This window comes from Pygocentrus nattereri, chromosome 18 (genome assembly GCF_015220715.1).
Source record: "Pygocentrus nattereri isolate fPygNat1 chromosome 18, fPygNat1.pri, whole genome shotgun sequence".
In the NCBI taxonomy this organism is placed as follows: Eukaryota; Metazoa; Chordata; class Actinopteri; order Characiformes; family Serrasalmidae; genus Pygocentrus; species Pygocentrus nattereri.
The window spans coordinates 39,650,845-39,666,158 of record NC_051228.1 but is presented as its reverse complement, the minus strand read 5'-3'; the positions used below and the strand labels follow the sequence as shown (position 1 = coordinate 39,666,158).

Genomic DNA, 15,314 nt, shown 5'->3' with positions numbered 1-15,314 from the left:
GATTTATCAAGTCAGCAGCTGAAAAGGAAACCTAACTACTGAGCTAACTGATGTCTCTCTGAGCTGGTATTTACGGTCAGACGCGATATTAAAGATATTTTTAGTAAATAGTGTAACAGGTGCAGTGTAGCTGACCTTAGAAACAGCTTTTATATTAAAATAAACAGCACCACCTAATGAGGTCTGAAGATCCTCTTCCTCCATAACACTTTTGTATTATATATATTTATATACACACTGGTCAGGCAGAACACTCTGACCACCTCCTTGTTTCTACGCTCACTGTCCACTTTATCAGCTCCACTGACCGTATAGCTGCACTCTGTAGTTCTACAGTTACAGACTGTAGTCCATCTGTTTCTCTGATACTCTGTTACCCTGTTCTTCAGTGGTCAGGACCCCCATGGACCCTCACAGAGCAGGTACTGTTTGGGTGGTGGGTCATTCTCAGCACTGCAGTGACACTGACGTGGTGGTGGTGTGTTAGTGTGTGTTGTGCTGGTCTGAGTGGATCAGACACAGCAGTGCTGCTGGAGCTTTTAAACACCTCAGTGTCGCTGCTGGACTGAGAATAGTCCACCAACCAAAAATATCCAGCCAGCAGCGTCCAGTGGGCAGCATCCTGTGGGCAGCGTCCTGTGACCACTGATGAAGGACTAGAGGATGACCAACACAAACTGTGCAGCAGCAGATGAGCTGTCGTCTCTGACTTTACATCTACAAGGTGGACCGACAAGGTAGGAGTGTCTAATAGAGTGGACAGTGAGTGGACACAGTGTTTAAAAACTCCAGCAGCACTGCTGTGTCTGATCCACTCAGACCAGCACAACACAAACAGTACCTGCTCTGTGAGGGTCCATGGGGGTCCTGACCACTGTAGAACTACAGAGGGGAACTATATATATTTATATTTATTTATATGTACAGAGTGTATGAACAGCTGAAGGAAGGGAGCTCGCGACTGTTCGGTCTGTTGTGTCGTTGTTTTGGAAACGCGTTCCCGAGGCCTTCTGACCCCGGCGAGCCCCCGTATGTTTGTGTTTGTGGTGAATGGTGGCGGACATGGCGGACGAGCTGGACCGAGTGCGGATCTCGGCGGCGGAGCTGCGGGCGGAGGCGTCCAGCTTCACCGCGCCCGGCGGGGGCTTCACAGGTCAGACTCTACGCGCGACTCGGAGCCGCGAGCGGCCGCGGACGAAACGGCGCCGAAAACACGAGCAGCTGAAAACGCGCGCGGGGCTCGAATTAGCCTGCATGCTAACCTAGCCAGGCTAGCCAGCCCGCTGGCCGGGGACGGGCAGTTAGCTCAGCAGCTAACGGCTAATTAGCTCGAACTGTCGCTCGTTTAGTTTCAAAAGTTCCAAAAACTTGGAAACAGGAAATGAGAAACTCCGGCTTTACCGCTCAGAGCGGGCAAACCGGGCTAACCGGGCTAACGCTAGCCTAGCCGTCGCCACACAGTGGAGCTTCAGCTAAGCTAACTAGCAGGAGAAGCTTCGCCTAGCTAAAGGCGCAGAAGTAGGCGGCAACTTCGCTGGACCCAGCGTCGTCAGTCCCCAGCGTGGTCAGTTTCCAGCCTGGTCAGTCCTCGGCATGTTCAGTCCTCAGCCTGGTCAGTCCTCGGCATGTTCAGTCTCCAGAGTGGTCAGTCCCCGGTGTAATCAGTCTTTAGCGTGGTTAGTCCACAGCATAGTCAGTCCTCAGTGTGATAAGTCCTCAGCGTGGTCAGTTTCCAGCCTGGTCAGTCCCCAGTGTGATCAGTCCTTGGCGTGATCAGTCCTCGGCGTGGTCAGTCCTCAATGTGATCAGTCCTCAGCATGGTCAGTCCCCAACATGATCAGCCCTCGGCATGGTCAGTCCCCAACATGATCAGCCCTCGGCATGGTCAGTCCTCAATGTGATCAGTCCTCAGCATGGGCAGTCCCCAACATGATCAGTCCTCGGCGTGGTCACTCTTCAGTGTGATCAGTCCTCGGCGTGGTCAGTCCCCAACATGGTCAGTCCTCGGCATGGTCAGTCCAAGCAGCTCTGTTAGCTTTCCTTTTTAGCAGCGTTGCTCTAAGCGGTCAGCCAAGCGACTCTCACAGCTGCTGTTCCTCAGCGCGTAGTGAAAGTGGGTCCGAAGCTGAAGCTGGTATCTACGCCGTGGTGAAGTGTAACGTCTCCAGCGAGTAACTTCGACAGTGTAACTCCTACGAGACCGTTCAGGTGGAGCACGCTGTGACCAGAGACTGAGCATACTAGCTGTGAAGTTCTAAAGAGTTCTAGCTAATGTTCTTATCGTTGCATTGTTGTTCCACCTCTTCACCTCTGCGTTTGTAGGTGGGTGTTTCCTCTTAAAGTGGATTTCCACAGCTTTTTAGAGATTTTCTGTGAAGTACAGTCTTTAAGATGTGACGACGTGGTTCACGGTGTATTGATATTAAAATGCTAATGGTGGAGAAACTTACCCACTGATTTTTTAAACGTTGATGAACAATAAACCAAAAGACTGCGATGGTCTACGATGTGATTATAGCCGTTTTATTTACTGTCTAAAAGAGCAGTGAACCCACGCATTTTCACTGAAGGTTTACGTGTGATATTGATATGATTAGTACTGTTTTGTTATGCAAAGTACTGCATGTACATATGTGCCATAAAGGGATTTAAAAAATCTCAGAACGTTTGTAGAAGCATATTCATAACCGGTCTGTGTTATAACTGTTGGTGTTTACGTTTTAATGGGTTAATTCTGGAAAAACTAGAAAATATTATGGAATCTTCTATTTTAAAAGATGAACTGAATGTGAAAGAGGGCCAGGAAGGTTTTTTGAACAAGGTATTACGCCTGAATCCGATTACATTCCCTATCGGAAAGTTTCAGTCCGTTCTGCATGAGCGTCGCGTCACAGTGAGAGTTTATACCGTTCAACACGGCGGAGCAGAAACTGGTCTGCAGAGGAGACGAAGTTCATGCTCTGATCTTTAAAAGACGGCGGTGGGACGGACGTCCAGCTTATGCGTCTCAGAGCACGACGTCTTCCTCTCGGCCTTCTTTAATAAGGACGTGTGAAGGACGTTTTCCTGAGTCTGACGTCATTTTAAAGCAGTTAAAAACACAATCACTGCTCACTGCTGCTCATCTCACTCTGACTGGACTCACAGGATGCTTGTTGTCATGGAAATTTTGGGGGCAGTCGTGGGCTGGAGGTCAGGGAACTGGCCCTGGATCCCGAAGGTCGCTGGTTTGATCCCCAGTGCCGACAGTCCATGACTGAGGTGTCCTTGAGTAAGACACCTAACCCCCAACTGCTCCCCGGGTGCCGTGGATAGGGCTGCCCACCGCTCTGGGCAAGTGTGCCCACTGCCCCGTATTGTGTGTGTATTCACTAGTGTGTATGTGGTGTTTCAATTCACGGATGGGTTAAATGCGGAGGTGGAGTTTCCCCGTTTGTGGGATTAAAAAGTATCACTTACCTTAATGTCTGCACTAAGGGGTTCTCCAAGCATGCACATCAGTATGGATCGGATTGCTTGTAGTGAGCATGGAAATGAAGATTTTCCATCAGATTGTTGAGTAGAGTGAGAATAAACACCTCAGTCTTAATCTGTAATCGGAATGTATTCAGTCGGACACACACACCGTCTCTCATTGACTGCTGTTTTGTTTTTGTTTTTTTCTCTCAGACGGTCAGGAGACGAGTAAGATGCAGCGGCAGCGCGAGGGTAAACGACCAGACCTGCAGCGCTACCAACCCGGAGCAGGGCAGACACGCAGGCGTAAAGACAGTGCTGAGGGTGAAGTGCAAGCGGTCTCCACTGAACGCACTCACACGTCAGGGGACCGTGGCTCGGATCCTGATCCCAAAATGCCTGGCAGCTCTCCGCCATCCTCTGACCTGAAACTCACCAGCAGAGACTGTCTGAGCCGCTGTAACAGCACTGATGATTCTGGCAGCCATCAACATGCTGGGGGAAGCACTGTCAAAGACAGCCAGATACCGTGCACGGGCACACATGGGTCTCGGAAAGCACGCAAACCCGACCGTGAGATATACCAGCCGGGTGGACGACGGACTCAAGGCAGTAGAGACTCTGGGTCCCACAAGGGGATTGAGCAAGTATCAAAAGAAGTTGTTAAAGGGGAGGAGGGAGAATGTGGAAAGCCTAGGCCCTTAGTGGAACAAAGTGAGGGTCTACATGTGGGAGATGTGAAAGAAAGGGAGGAAAAAGGAAAAGGGAAAAAAAGCAAAGAAGCCAGGAAAAAACGGGAGCTGGGAAAACAACAGAAGAGTTTAGACTCGTCTTCTGTCCATGACGATCAGACCACTGTTGAAAACATAGCAGGTAAAGTGGGGAACCTCAACGTCAGCAGCCCTGCAGCCTCAGAGCCAGTAGAAAAGCGAGGAACGAAGGGTGAGGATAGCGGCAGGAGAAGAAGAAAGTCTAGCGGTGAGGGCCGGAGGAGCAGAGTAGGTGGAGGAGAGGGAGGAACAGGTGAAGGAGATGAGAACAAGAAACAGAGGAGTAACCGGAGATCAAGAGGAGGCAGGGACAGAGGGTCCAACCAAGCTTCAGGGAAGAGAGAGGAAGGCGAGGGAGGAGAGAAGGGCTCCTCGACAGTCCGGCTGGAGAAAAACAGCGAGCAAGCTGTGGAAGGAGGGTTTAAGTGGGATGCGAAAGGGAACAATGTTAAGCAAGACCAGAACTCGCACCAGGAAAAGCACAGAGGGAACCAGCCAAGAGACAGGGATGGAGAGAGGCGCAGGGCATCCGAAGGAATGGACACTAGCAAAGTGGGCTCTACCTCGAAACGTTACTCTAAGTCTGACATCCGACGGCCTCGAAACCGCAACTGCAGCACAAGCTCTGCCAGCAGCGGTGCCAGTGTGGATGGGCAAGGAGGGTCTGAGAGACGTAAAACTAATGCAGGTGGTGGAAGGGAGAGGGGAGAAGGAAGGCTGGCACCTAGGACTCTCGAAAAGACAACGGAGGACAGGGATTGGGCCACAGGGAGCCAGCCTAGACAGAGGAGATGGAAAGCCAGGGACATGTCCTCCACAGATTCCTTTGAGGAGAGTGAGGTGTTGGAGAAGAATGATGAGAGAAGAGGCCTGAGAGACAGGGAAGGTGAGGACAGTAGGAATGCTTTGAGAGTTCGTAAAGGGAGCAGCAAAGTGTCCAGAGGAGCCGTGAGTAGCGGTCGAGGAGGAATCTTAAGAGTTTCTTTGGATAAGAAGTCCAGTACGCCCTCGGGAAACGGGGAGGACCAAACAAAGCGGAAGAATCAGTGTCCAAGAGGTAGAGGCCGAGGCATTCTCGTCCTTCCAGCGCACACAGAGCTAGCCATGTCCCCAGAGCCTGGGCCTCGGCTGATGGGTGCGATGAGAGGCGGCGTGGGCTTAGGCAGGGGAAGAGGGGGTCGCGGGGGAAGCACACGACGACTGTGGGACCCCAATAACCCTGATAAGAAACCTGCTCTGACAAGCAGCCAGCACTCCCAGCACTCACCCCTGCAAACATCACTATACCTTCATCAAGGAGGTTATGGCCCGCTGCACTTCCTGGACACTGATGACGAAACTGCAGGGAGCCCTCCAGTCCTCCAGGGGGAGCACTTCCAGAACCAGCAAGCTGCTGCTATGGCTTATTACAAATTCCAAAACTCAGACAACCCTTACTGCTATCCATTACCAGCCAATGCTCCGAACACACCACCACGCTATGCATATCCCTATCAGTTTCCATATCAAGTACCAGGCTCTAATGGGATGTACCCCAGCCCTCCCGTGCCTTTCTACGGAGCGTATGGTCAGGGTGGTCAGGGTGGTCAGGGTTACCCTTCTACAAGTGGAACAGCCATCACCCCAGAGGAAGCCGAGGTGCAAACTAGGGGTGAGCTGAGTAAGATGCTGCGAGTGGCAGACACCCAGGAGCTCCAGCTCAGCAACTTGCTGTCCAGGGAAAGACTGAGCCCCGAGGGACTGGACAGGATGGCCCAACTGAGGTGAGCAGGAGGTGATTAATCGTAAAGGAGGAGAAGGGCCTGTGAAAGGGAGGTCAGAGTAAGATCTGCTGCTGGAGTTTAATAGCTGGTGTTGAGAGAATGGCTCAGACAAAAATCAAATATACGCAATTTTTTGTATCAAACTTTTTTTTTTTTAAAACCTCCGATATGGTGCAGCGACTTCTGACACGAAAAAAAGCCAAACATGTTTGTTCCCCTTTAAATCCAGAGCTGGATGTGGTTTAAGTAGGTGAGAAAAAGTTCTGGGGATGTGTTCATGGGAAAGATTTGGGTGACTATTGACATCTAATGTTCGTTAACAGTTAACGAACATGTCTTGACTACTTCTGGGGCAGGTGAAAATTTACTTGAAGAGTCTACATAACACAATCATAACGGCTTACCTGGACACCTTTGTTTAAATTAGCATTCATAAAGTTTACATTATAATAAATAATAATGTAAAGGTTTACATTAATATCTAGTTTCAAGTTTATTGTTATTTGCCCAACATGTCAGGACATTTGTGCATAGAAATGCTTGTGGCGAGGCTCAACTCATCACTCTGCAGAAAAACACCAAAGTAAAAATACAAAGAAAATAATGAAACTGAAATATATACAAAATATACACCGAATGTCGAGACAGGAGGGACCCATGTGGGGAAAAAACCCCAAAAACCATAAATATGGACCACTATGTCATGTTGCTGAGAGAGTTTTCAAAATAAAAGGCCTCATTTTTTTAATTTAAAAAAAGTATTTTCTTTTCAGTAAAGTGCTTAATTTCTGGACAGCCAAAATAAAAATGACCTCACATTATTCCTATAAAACTGAACTTTATTGGTAAGTGTGACAGACAGACATTTGTAGACAACAGAAAGACATTGAACCAAAATCTGACTCCCCTTTTAATGCAGGGTGATTCAGAAAGATTCATCCGATTACAAATTTATTGATTTCTCCTGTAAATCATCACAGATCAGTGCAGTGAGCTGTAAACGGTGTAAATGAGCATAAAGTTTATTATGTAGTTCTACAAGGTCTCAGTCTGAACCTCCTCCAGCTGGACGGACGACATCATCACCACAGTCAAACTCATCCCAGACTGGACTGAGCGTGTCGGGCGTCGCTGCTCTCACGGCTCTTTCAGTGGGATTTCGGAGATCATCCAGTGCTGTGGAACCAGCGGCGAACGCTCTGAGCTGCTGGAGCTTCACTGCTGATGAAAATCCCGCTGCTCAGTTCTGACGGATTCACTCTTATTGACGTGGAGAACGCAGAACGTTCTGCTCAGGGGTCTCAGCTCCTCTCAGACTGAAGGAGCCGGTCAGAAACTCTATCACCCCCTCTTACAGTTGGAGTGTGATTGGTTCCTCGGCTCCTCACGGTTGGATGAATATGGTGCTTTGAGATCGGATTAATCTTTTTGAATCGCCCTGTATAATGTAGGCATATGGATGCCACGGATTATGGTACAGATTTCAGTTTTCTTTTCATAAATCACTGTTGGACTTGGAAAGATTTGGCACCTGTTGTCCTGCAGCATCCAGCTGCACAGTGAACTCGGATTCACTCGGAGTTGTCCTGTGTCCTAAACCAAATCAAATCTGTGCAACCCTGGCTAGGATGTGGTTTGAGTGGGTTGCGAGAGGTTTTGGGGATGTATTTATGTAACAGATTTGGGTGACCGTTGACGTTTTGTGTCGGTCAGCGATGTGAACCTCGACTAACCCAGTAGAATTTGCATGTTAAGCTTGTCTTGGCTGATCGGCTGTGTGTGGTCAGTGGAAGACTTTTTTTGTATTTTTTGCCGAGCCATGTCTTTAAACATTTTTGGATGTACTGAATGCTCGTTCTGAATCCATTCATTCTTATGATGGATTAACTTGCTGACTTCATGACCTGTCGCTGGCCCGTTAGTCTCGTTCTGGCTTTTCTCCTCTCAGGGCTGAGCTCCTGGCGCTGTATGAGCGAGTGATTCTAACAGACATAGAGTTCGCCGACTCTCAGAACCTGGACCAGGCGCTGTGGAAGAATGGGTTCTACCAGGTCATTGAGAGATTCAGGCAGCTTCTGAAAGACCAGGATTTGGACACTGCCCCCCGGATCAGAGCCATGCTTTTAACAATACTGGAAGAGGTGCGTGACTCAGACCATATAATCTGTTCATTTGTTCTGGGTTTATTCCTGTGTGTTGTTTGTGTTGCATTGTTGTTATTTTTGAGATGAGAGCGGTAATTATCTTGTTCCCTGTAATTTCACAGCATTCCATCTTTTTTTTTTGGGGGGGGGGGGGTGGTGTATATTTCAGTAGTTTACAATTTTGACGTTTATTTTTGGCTCATAAAAAACAATTATGAGTATTTGGAAATAATGACATCGTGTATCTTGTAGGGAGCCGTGTTCTTTGATTCACTGCTGCAGAAATTGCAAGCTATATTCCAGTTTAAGCTGGAAGACTACATGGATGGAATGGCTATACGTACCAGACCTCTGCGCAAGACGGTAAATACCCAGTATTCCAAGGTTAAAATGCACTAATTCCCTCATTAATATTAATAGTTGGTTACACTAGTCTTAGACAGGTATTCAGTCTAAGTAGACTAGTCTTAGACAGGTATTCAGTCTAAGTAGACTAGTCTTAGACAGGTATTCAGTCTAAGTCGACTAGTCTTAGACAGGTATTCAGTCTAAGTCGACTAGTCTTAGACAGGTATTCAGTCTAAGTCGACTAGTCTTAGACAGGTATTCAGTCTAAGTAGACTAGTCTTAGACAGGTATTCAGTCTAAGTAGACTAGTCTTAGACAGGTATTCAGTCTAAGTAGACTAGTCTTAGACAGGTATTCAGTCTAAGTACACTAGTCTTAGACAGGTATTCAGTCTAAGTACACTAGTCTTAGACAGGTATTCAGTCTAAGTAGACTAGTCTTAGACAGGTATTCAGTCTAAGTACACTAGTCTTAGACAGGTATTCAGTCTAAGTAGACTAGTCTTAGACAGGTATTCAGTCTAAGTAGACTAGTCTTAGACAGGTATTCAGTCTAAGTAGACTAGTCTTAGACAGGTATTCAGTCTAAGTAGACTAGTCTTAGACAGGTATTCAGTCTAAGTACACTAGTCTTAGACAGGTATTCAGTCTAAGTACACTAGTCTTAGACAGGTATTCAGTCTAAGTACACTAGTCTTAGACAGGTATTCAGTCTAAGTAGACTAGTCTTAGACAGGTATTCAGTCTAAGTAGACTAGTCTTAGACAGGTATTCAGTCTAAGTCGACTAGTCTTAGACAGGTATTCAGTCTAAGTAGACTAGTCTTAGACAGGTATTCAGTCTAAGTAGACTAGTCTTAGACAGGTATTCAGTCTAAGTAGACTAGTCTTAGACAGGTATTCAGTCTAAGTACACTAGTCTTAGACAGGTATTCAGTCTAAGTAGACTAGTCTTAGACAGGTATTCAGTCTAAGTAGACTAGTCTTAGACAGGTATTCAGTCTAAGTAGACTAGTCTTAGACAGGTATTCAGTCTAAGTAGACTAGTCTTAGACAGGTATTCAGTCTAAGTAGACTAGTCTTAGACAGGTATTCAGTCTAAGTAGACTAGTCTTAGACAGGTATTCAGTCTAAGTACACTAGTCTTAGACAGGTATTCAGTCTAAGTACACTAGTCTTAGACAGGTATTCAGTCTAAGTAGACTAGTCTTAGACAGGTATTCAGTCTAAGTAGACTAGTCTTAGACAGGTATTCAGTCTAAGTACACTAGTCTTAGACAGGTATTCAGTCTAAGTAGACTAGTCTTAGACAGGTATTCAGTCTAAGTAGACTAGTCTTAGACAGGTATTCAGTAGCTTAAGTGGTGCAGAATCGCCGCTGTGTTGTAATATAAGTTTTCCGTCTGATGTTATGTCGATGTTTTGTTTTATCATGAGTCATACAGTGCCTTGACTTTTCGTTGTCGCTGTGTGTTGCTCTAATTCCAGGTGAAATATGCTCTGATCAGTGCTCAGCGCTGTATGATCTGTCAGGGAGACATTGCAAGATACCGAGAACAAGCCAGTGACTCGGCCAACTATGGCAAAGCACGCAGGTCAGCCCTTATGTACCAAAATTTTGCCAAAGCTAAAGGGGCAGTCGTGGGCTGGAGGTCAGGGAACTGGCCCTGTGACCGGAAGGTCGCCGATTCGTTTCCCAGAGCCGACAGTCACTTATTCACTAGTGTGTATGTGGTGTTTCACGGATGGGTTAAATCCCGGAGGTGAACTTTCCCCGTTTGTGGGACTAATAAGGGTCACTTGATCTAAAGGATTATTACACTATTATTACGCTGTTTATATCACTTTCATTGATCTTTTCTCTTTTTTCTCCCACAGTTGGTACCTAAAGGCTCAGCAGATTGCACCAAAAAACGGAAGACCCTACAATCAGCTTGCGTTGTTAGCAGTGTACACAGTGAGATCGTATTCATTTCCGTTTCTCGTTGTGTCAATCACATGCCTTGTCTTTTGCTATTACACGGATATTTACTAATACGTTCGTAATCAATGTAGGATATAATTGTGTTGAAGGCCTCACCGTATATTTTGCCCCTGAAATATTCATATATGTATTTTTTCTTATTCTTAGTCATAGATTTCTGTCTCTTTTACTTTCCTCCCTCCTGTCCCTTTGGCAGAAGCGGAAGCTAGATGCTGTGTATTACTACATGCGCAGCCTGGCTGCCAGCAACCCAATCCTGACCGCGAAAGAGAGTCTGATGAGTCTGTTTGAGGAAGCCAAGCGCAAGGTAAGGAAAGCGATTTGCATGTTGCTGTTGAGAAGGGAAACCTCGCATATCAACATGGTAACTTCACAGGAGAAGGAAAAAACCTACCTTACTTTTAATGAAAGTCAGATTTTCCTCTGAAATTTTGAGCCGTTTCTTTTGGTCCATTGATCATGAAATTTACACACATTGTAAAAAGTAAACAGGTATTTTCAAATGTCAAAAACTGAAGAGCGACAGAAAATTGAGGTATGAGGTTTTCTTCCTTGCTAGCTTCACAAGTGTCCTTGCCCAGATTTTTATACTCAGCAGAGGAATAATAAGGTTGGCTGTGGGATTCTCTGCTGTTGTACTCATTTATGTGACTATGTGAGCAGAGCAGGGTTACTTTGCTGGTGTCAAGTCAACTAGTTAGTCAGATATCCAAGTTCACACTTAACAGAGAATGAAATGAAGCTTTCATTGAGTTTAAACACCCATTTTTCATTTTTATGTTGATTCTATGCCAACCAGTAGTGTTCCCACATGTTAAAATAACACGTTGGTTGAATTGATAACCTAGATTAACGCTTCATTTGTTACACTGTGTTGCCAAAAGTATTCGCTTACATCCCATTCTTAATCCATAGGGTTTAATATGATGTCGGCCCACCCTTTGCAGCTATAACAGCTTCAGCTCTTCTGGGAAGGCTTTCCACAAGGGTTAGGAGTGTTTATGGGAATTTCTGACCGTTCTTCCAGAAGCACATTTGTGAGGTCATACACTGATGTTGGACGAGAAGGCCTGGCTCACAGTCTCCACTCTAATTCATCCCAAAGGTGTTCTATGGGGTTGAGGTCAGGACTCTGTGCAGGCCAGTCAAGTTCTTCCACACCAAACTGGCTCATCCGTGTCTTTATGGACCTGCTTTGTGCACTGGTGGTCAGTCATGTTGGAACAGGAAGGGGCCGTCCCCAAACTGTTCCCACAAAGTTGGCAGCAGGAAATTGTCCAGAATCTCTTGGTGCTGAAGCTTTAAGAGTTCCTTTCACTGGAACTAAGGGGCCGAGCCCAACTCCTGAAAAACACCCCCACACCATGATCCCCCCTCCACCAAACTTTACACTCAGCACAATGCAGTCAGACAAGTACCGTCTCCTGGCAACCACCAAACCCAGACTCGTCCATTGGATTTCCAGAAGGAGAAGCGTGATTGGTCACTCCAGAGAACACGTCTCCACTGCTCTAGAGTCCAGTGGCGGCGCTTTACACCACTGCACTCCACGCTTTGCACTGCGCTTGGTGATGTAAGGCTTGGATGCAGCTGCTCGGCCATGGAAACCCATTCCATGAAGCTCTCTACGCTGTTCTTGAGCTGATCTGAAGGCCACATGAAGTTTGGAGGTCTGTAGTGATGGACTCTGCAGAAAGTCGGTGACCTCTGCGCACTATGCCCCTCAGCATCCGCTGACCGCTCTGTCATTTTACGTGGCCGACCACTTCGTGGCTGAGTTGCTGTCGTTCCCAATCGCTTCCACTGTGTTATAATCCCACTGACAGTGGACTGTGGAATATTTAGTAGTGAGGAAATTTCACGACTGGACTTGCTGCACAGGTGGCGTCCGATCACGGTACCACGCTGGAATTCTCTGAGCTCCTGAGAGCGACCCATTCTTTCACTAATGTCTGTAGAAGCAGTCTGCAGGCCGAGGGGCTCGGCTTTATACACCTGTGGCCATGGAAGTGACTGGAACACCTGAATTTGATTTGGATGGATGAGTGAATACTTTTGGAAATATAGTGTGTATATAGCTATTTATCTGTCTCTCTCTCTGTCTCTCTCTGTCTCTCTCTCTCTCTCTCTCTGTCTCTCTCTCTCTCTCTCTCTCTCTCTCTCTCTCTCCTCTCTCTCTCTCTCCTCTCTCTCTCTCTCTCTCTCTCTCTCTTTTTCTCTCTTTCTCTCTCTATATAGAATATCAAAGTTGAAGAAACTTTGTCATTCAGACTACAGCAAGCAGTCTGTAGCTGAACTCCAACTGCAAAATATACAAAAATACAACATAAAGGCAACTGCACAGACATACTAGACAGGAGAGACAGAAATAAAGACCCCATACAGACAGGGCAACGTTACTGTCAAAACAAAACTTCTCCAGACAAGAAAAAAACTTTAATTGAATTCAAAAGTTTTGTTTTTTTGTTTGTTATTTTTTTAAAGGAATTTTTGACCATTTTTATTGGTCTGTTTATCAGGAAATTTCAACAGAATGCAGAGGCTGACTGGAGTTTTCAGATTACAAAACAAACAAAAACAGTAAAAATGACAAAAATAGAGACACCAGTGTTTTTGTGCAACAGCAACGAGATTGTGTGGCTATATGGTTTTGTTTGATGAGAGATGCTGATGAGTCCTGGATTGGAGGTCTCTTGGACTTATTATCACGTTTTGGTCAGTGTTTGTTGCATTAGTGCATTTTTAATTTTTTTTGGAAGTTTAAAAAAAAGCCCTTCTCTCCTCAGGCCGAGCAGATCGAGCGCAGGCGGAAGCAGGATTCAGAGGGTGGTGTACGTGGCCCGCGGGGTCGAGGGGGGAGTCGAGGCGAAGATGCCAGTCGGGTGGAAATCTGGATCCGCCCCAGTGGGCATGCAGGAGTGGTGTCTCGCACATTGGGCAGCGGGTCAAGCAGAGATGAGCAAGATGGAGGCCTGAGCGCTCTGAGTGCCAGTGATGTGAGAACTGCTGTACATCCTCTCCAGCTCCTTTATCACCTGTCTGTGCAGAAGTGCATCGCCTAGCTGTAAACCTTATACCTTTCATAGAGTGGCTGTCCAGCTGCTTTTAAACCACAGGCTTGCTGCCATTTCATCTTAACACACTCGCCAGACGTGTCTGATCTTCAGAGTCGGACCAAATCAGACTGAGCCGTAAAACTGACCCAATATCAGGTTCAGCTCAGTTTGGTCAGTTTGTCCAGATCAGTATTAATGTTGTTCTGTTCCAGCCGGTCTGTAAAGCTTCTTACAGCCCGTTTAGTTTGGCGAATGGTGTTGGGTTCATTTCTGGCTGATTCCAGGTTGTTCAGCTGTTCTTCTGTCACAGCTGCCGACTGAAAAGCTGCTCAGTGGAGACGACAGTTTGGGAATTTAGTGTCGTCTCGTCTTCAGAGTCGGACCAAATCGGCTGTCAGTCAGATGTGACCTCAACAGCATCCGTTTTCTGTTTGTGGCAAAGTGAGAAGTAAAAAACGTTCAGGTGGCTCGAGCGTCTCCTACAGCTGTCAGAGTCGTTGCTTAGCAACAGCGTCTCAGCGGCGTGATCGTGTTGGTGAGAAACCCGTGATGTTCTGGTGAAATTGCAGCAGTTAGACTCGCGCGGCCGGAGCTGACTTGTATAATGTGCATTAGTTTTGCACTCGCACCTTTGATGAGTGAGACCTTTTCTCGTCACTGTGGGTGTGGGTGTTTGTCTGGGGGTGTGTATCTGTGTGTTTCTTCGCTGCTGTGGGCACAGACAGCTAAATATGCGCACACACACCTCTGTGTGTCTGTCTGTCTCTTTCTGTCTTGCACCCAGAGAAACTCGTCCTCAGGAACACCTCCTACACAGCTCCATAAAAACAGACACTTAAACTCAGTACCCTTATTCTCTCTCCATTTCCATCCTTCTCGTCCTCCAAAACTTCTTTCATTTCCTTTCTTTATTTCTTTCACCGCTCTCTGCTCTTTCATCCAACACTCTACGTTACTTACGGTTCCTGTTTTTTGTTGTGGTATTTTTTTGATGAGTTTGAATGAGAGGCATGTCCCAGAATTAGGAATAAGAGGCATGAAGAGTTACTCATACGTTCCCTCCTCATAGGTTTTGAAGTAAACAGGCTTTGTTGTTATTGAGCATTTTATTTAGGCCGTAATTGTCTTTTAATTGCGTACCGTGGCGTATAATCAGTTAATACTCAAGCCACAATGCGGCTGTACCTATGGCCAAATAAAAATGTTTTCGCACACACAAAACTCACAAAGCGCACACACACTTGGAGCGGTGAGGAGGTCAGCCAGAGTTGTTTATGAGCCTTGCACAGGATGTAGCCGCACATGACTCACCGCCCATGGCAGAGAAGGGCGTCAGTGGGCCGTAATGCGGCCATCATCTCTGTTACCTTGGATATTTGCACACGTCACTATAAACAAACAGGATGCACAAAGTTCTGATCCATCCTTTCCACGTCTTCGCTTTCAGATCCAAGCTTTCAAATCATTCGGAGCCCCCACTGTTGCCTTTAGGCTGTACGGTGATTTCATTTCATAGCATAATCACTGTTTGCACAGATAAACAAGGAGCTTTTGTGTACAGTTTTCCTTTTTTAGTAATATCCTGTTCAAACAATATGAGCATATGTGCCTTATTATAACCGCTATTCTCTCCGTGCAGCTCAATAAGAGATTCATCCTGAGTTTTCTCCACACCCATGGAAAACTCTTCACTAAAGTAGGGTAAGTCACCACAGCTTTCGTTTTTTTGAAGCTCCAGTTATACAGTTTTGACTGACCCACAGCTGGATCCGAACTATTTTGGCCAAGTATGGAA

At 46.4% G+C, this 15,314-nt stretch overlaps 1 protein-coding gene across 2 annotated transcripts in view; it reads left to right on the top strand.

The window, feature by feature from the left end:
* The window catches only part of smg6 (SMG6 nonsense mediated mRNA decay factor), a 43,355-nt gene that overhangs the window by 17,250 nt on the left and 10,791 nt on the right, over nt 1-15,314 (top strand). The window contains exons 1-9 of one of the 2 annotated variants that reach the window (XM_037547271.1): nt 1,034-1,153; nt 3,670-5,989; nt 7,938-8,130; nt 8,386-8,496; nt 9,968-10,074; nt 10,358-10,436; nt 10,660-10,770; nt 13,250-13,459; nt 15,159-15,220. In XM_037547271.1, the coding sequence (XP_037403168.1) occupies nt 1,051-1,153; nt 3,670-5,989; nt 7,938-8,130; nt 8,386-8,496; nt 9,968-10,074; nt 10,358-10,436; nt 10,660-10,770; nt 13,250-13,459; nt 15,159-15,220 (3,296 nt within the window). In that variant the 5' untranslated portion in view covers nt 1,034-1,050. Of the gene's footprint in view, nt 1-1,033; nt 1,154-3,669; nt 5,990-7,937; nt 8,131-8,385; nt 8,497-9,967; nt 10,075-10,357; nt 10,437-10,659; nt 10,771-13,249; nt 13,460-15,158; nt 15,221-15,314 lie in introns of those variants that run through there. The other variant, XM_037547272.1, reaches the window with a different exon arrangement.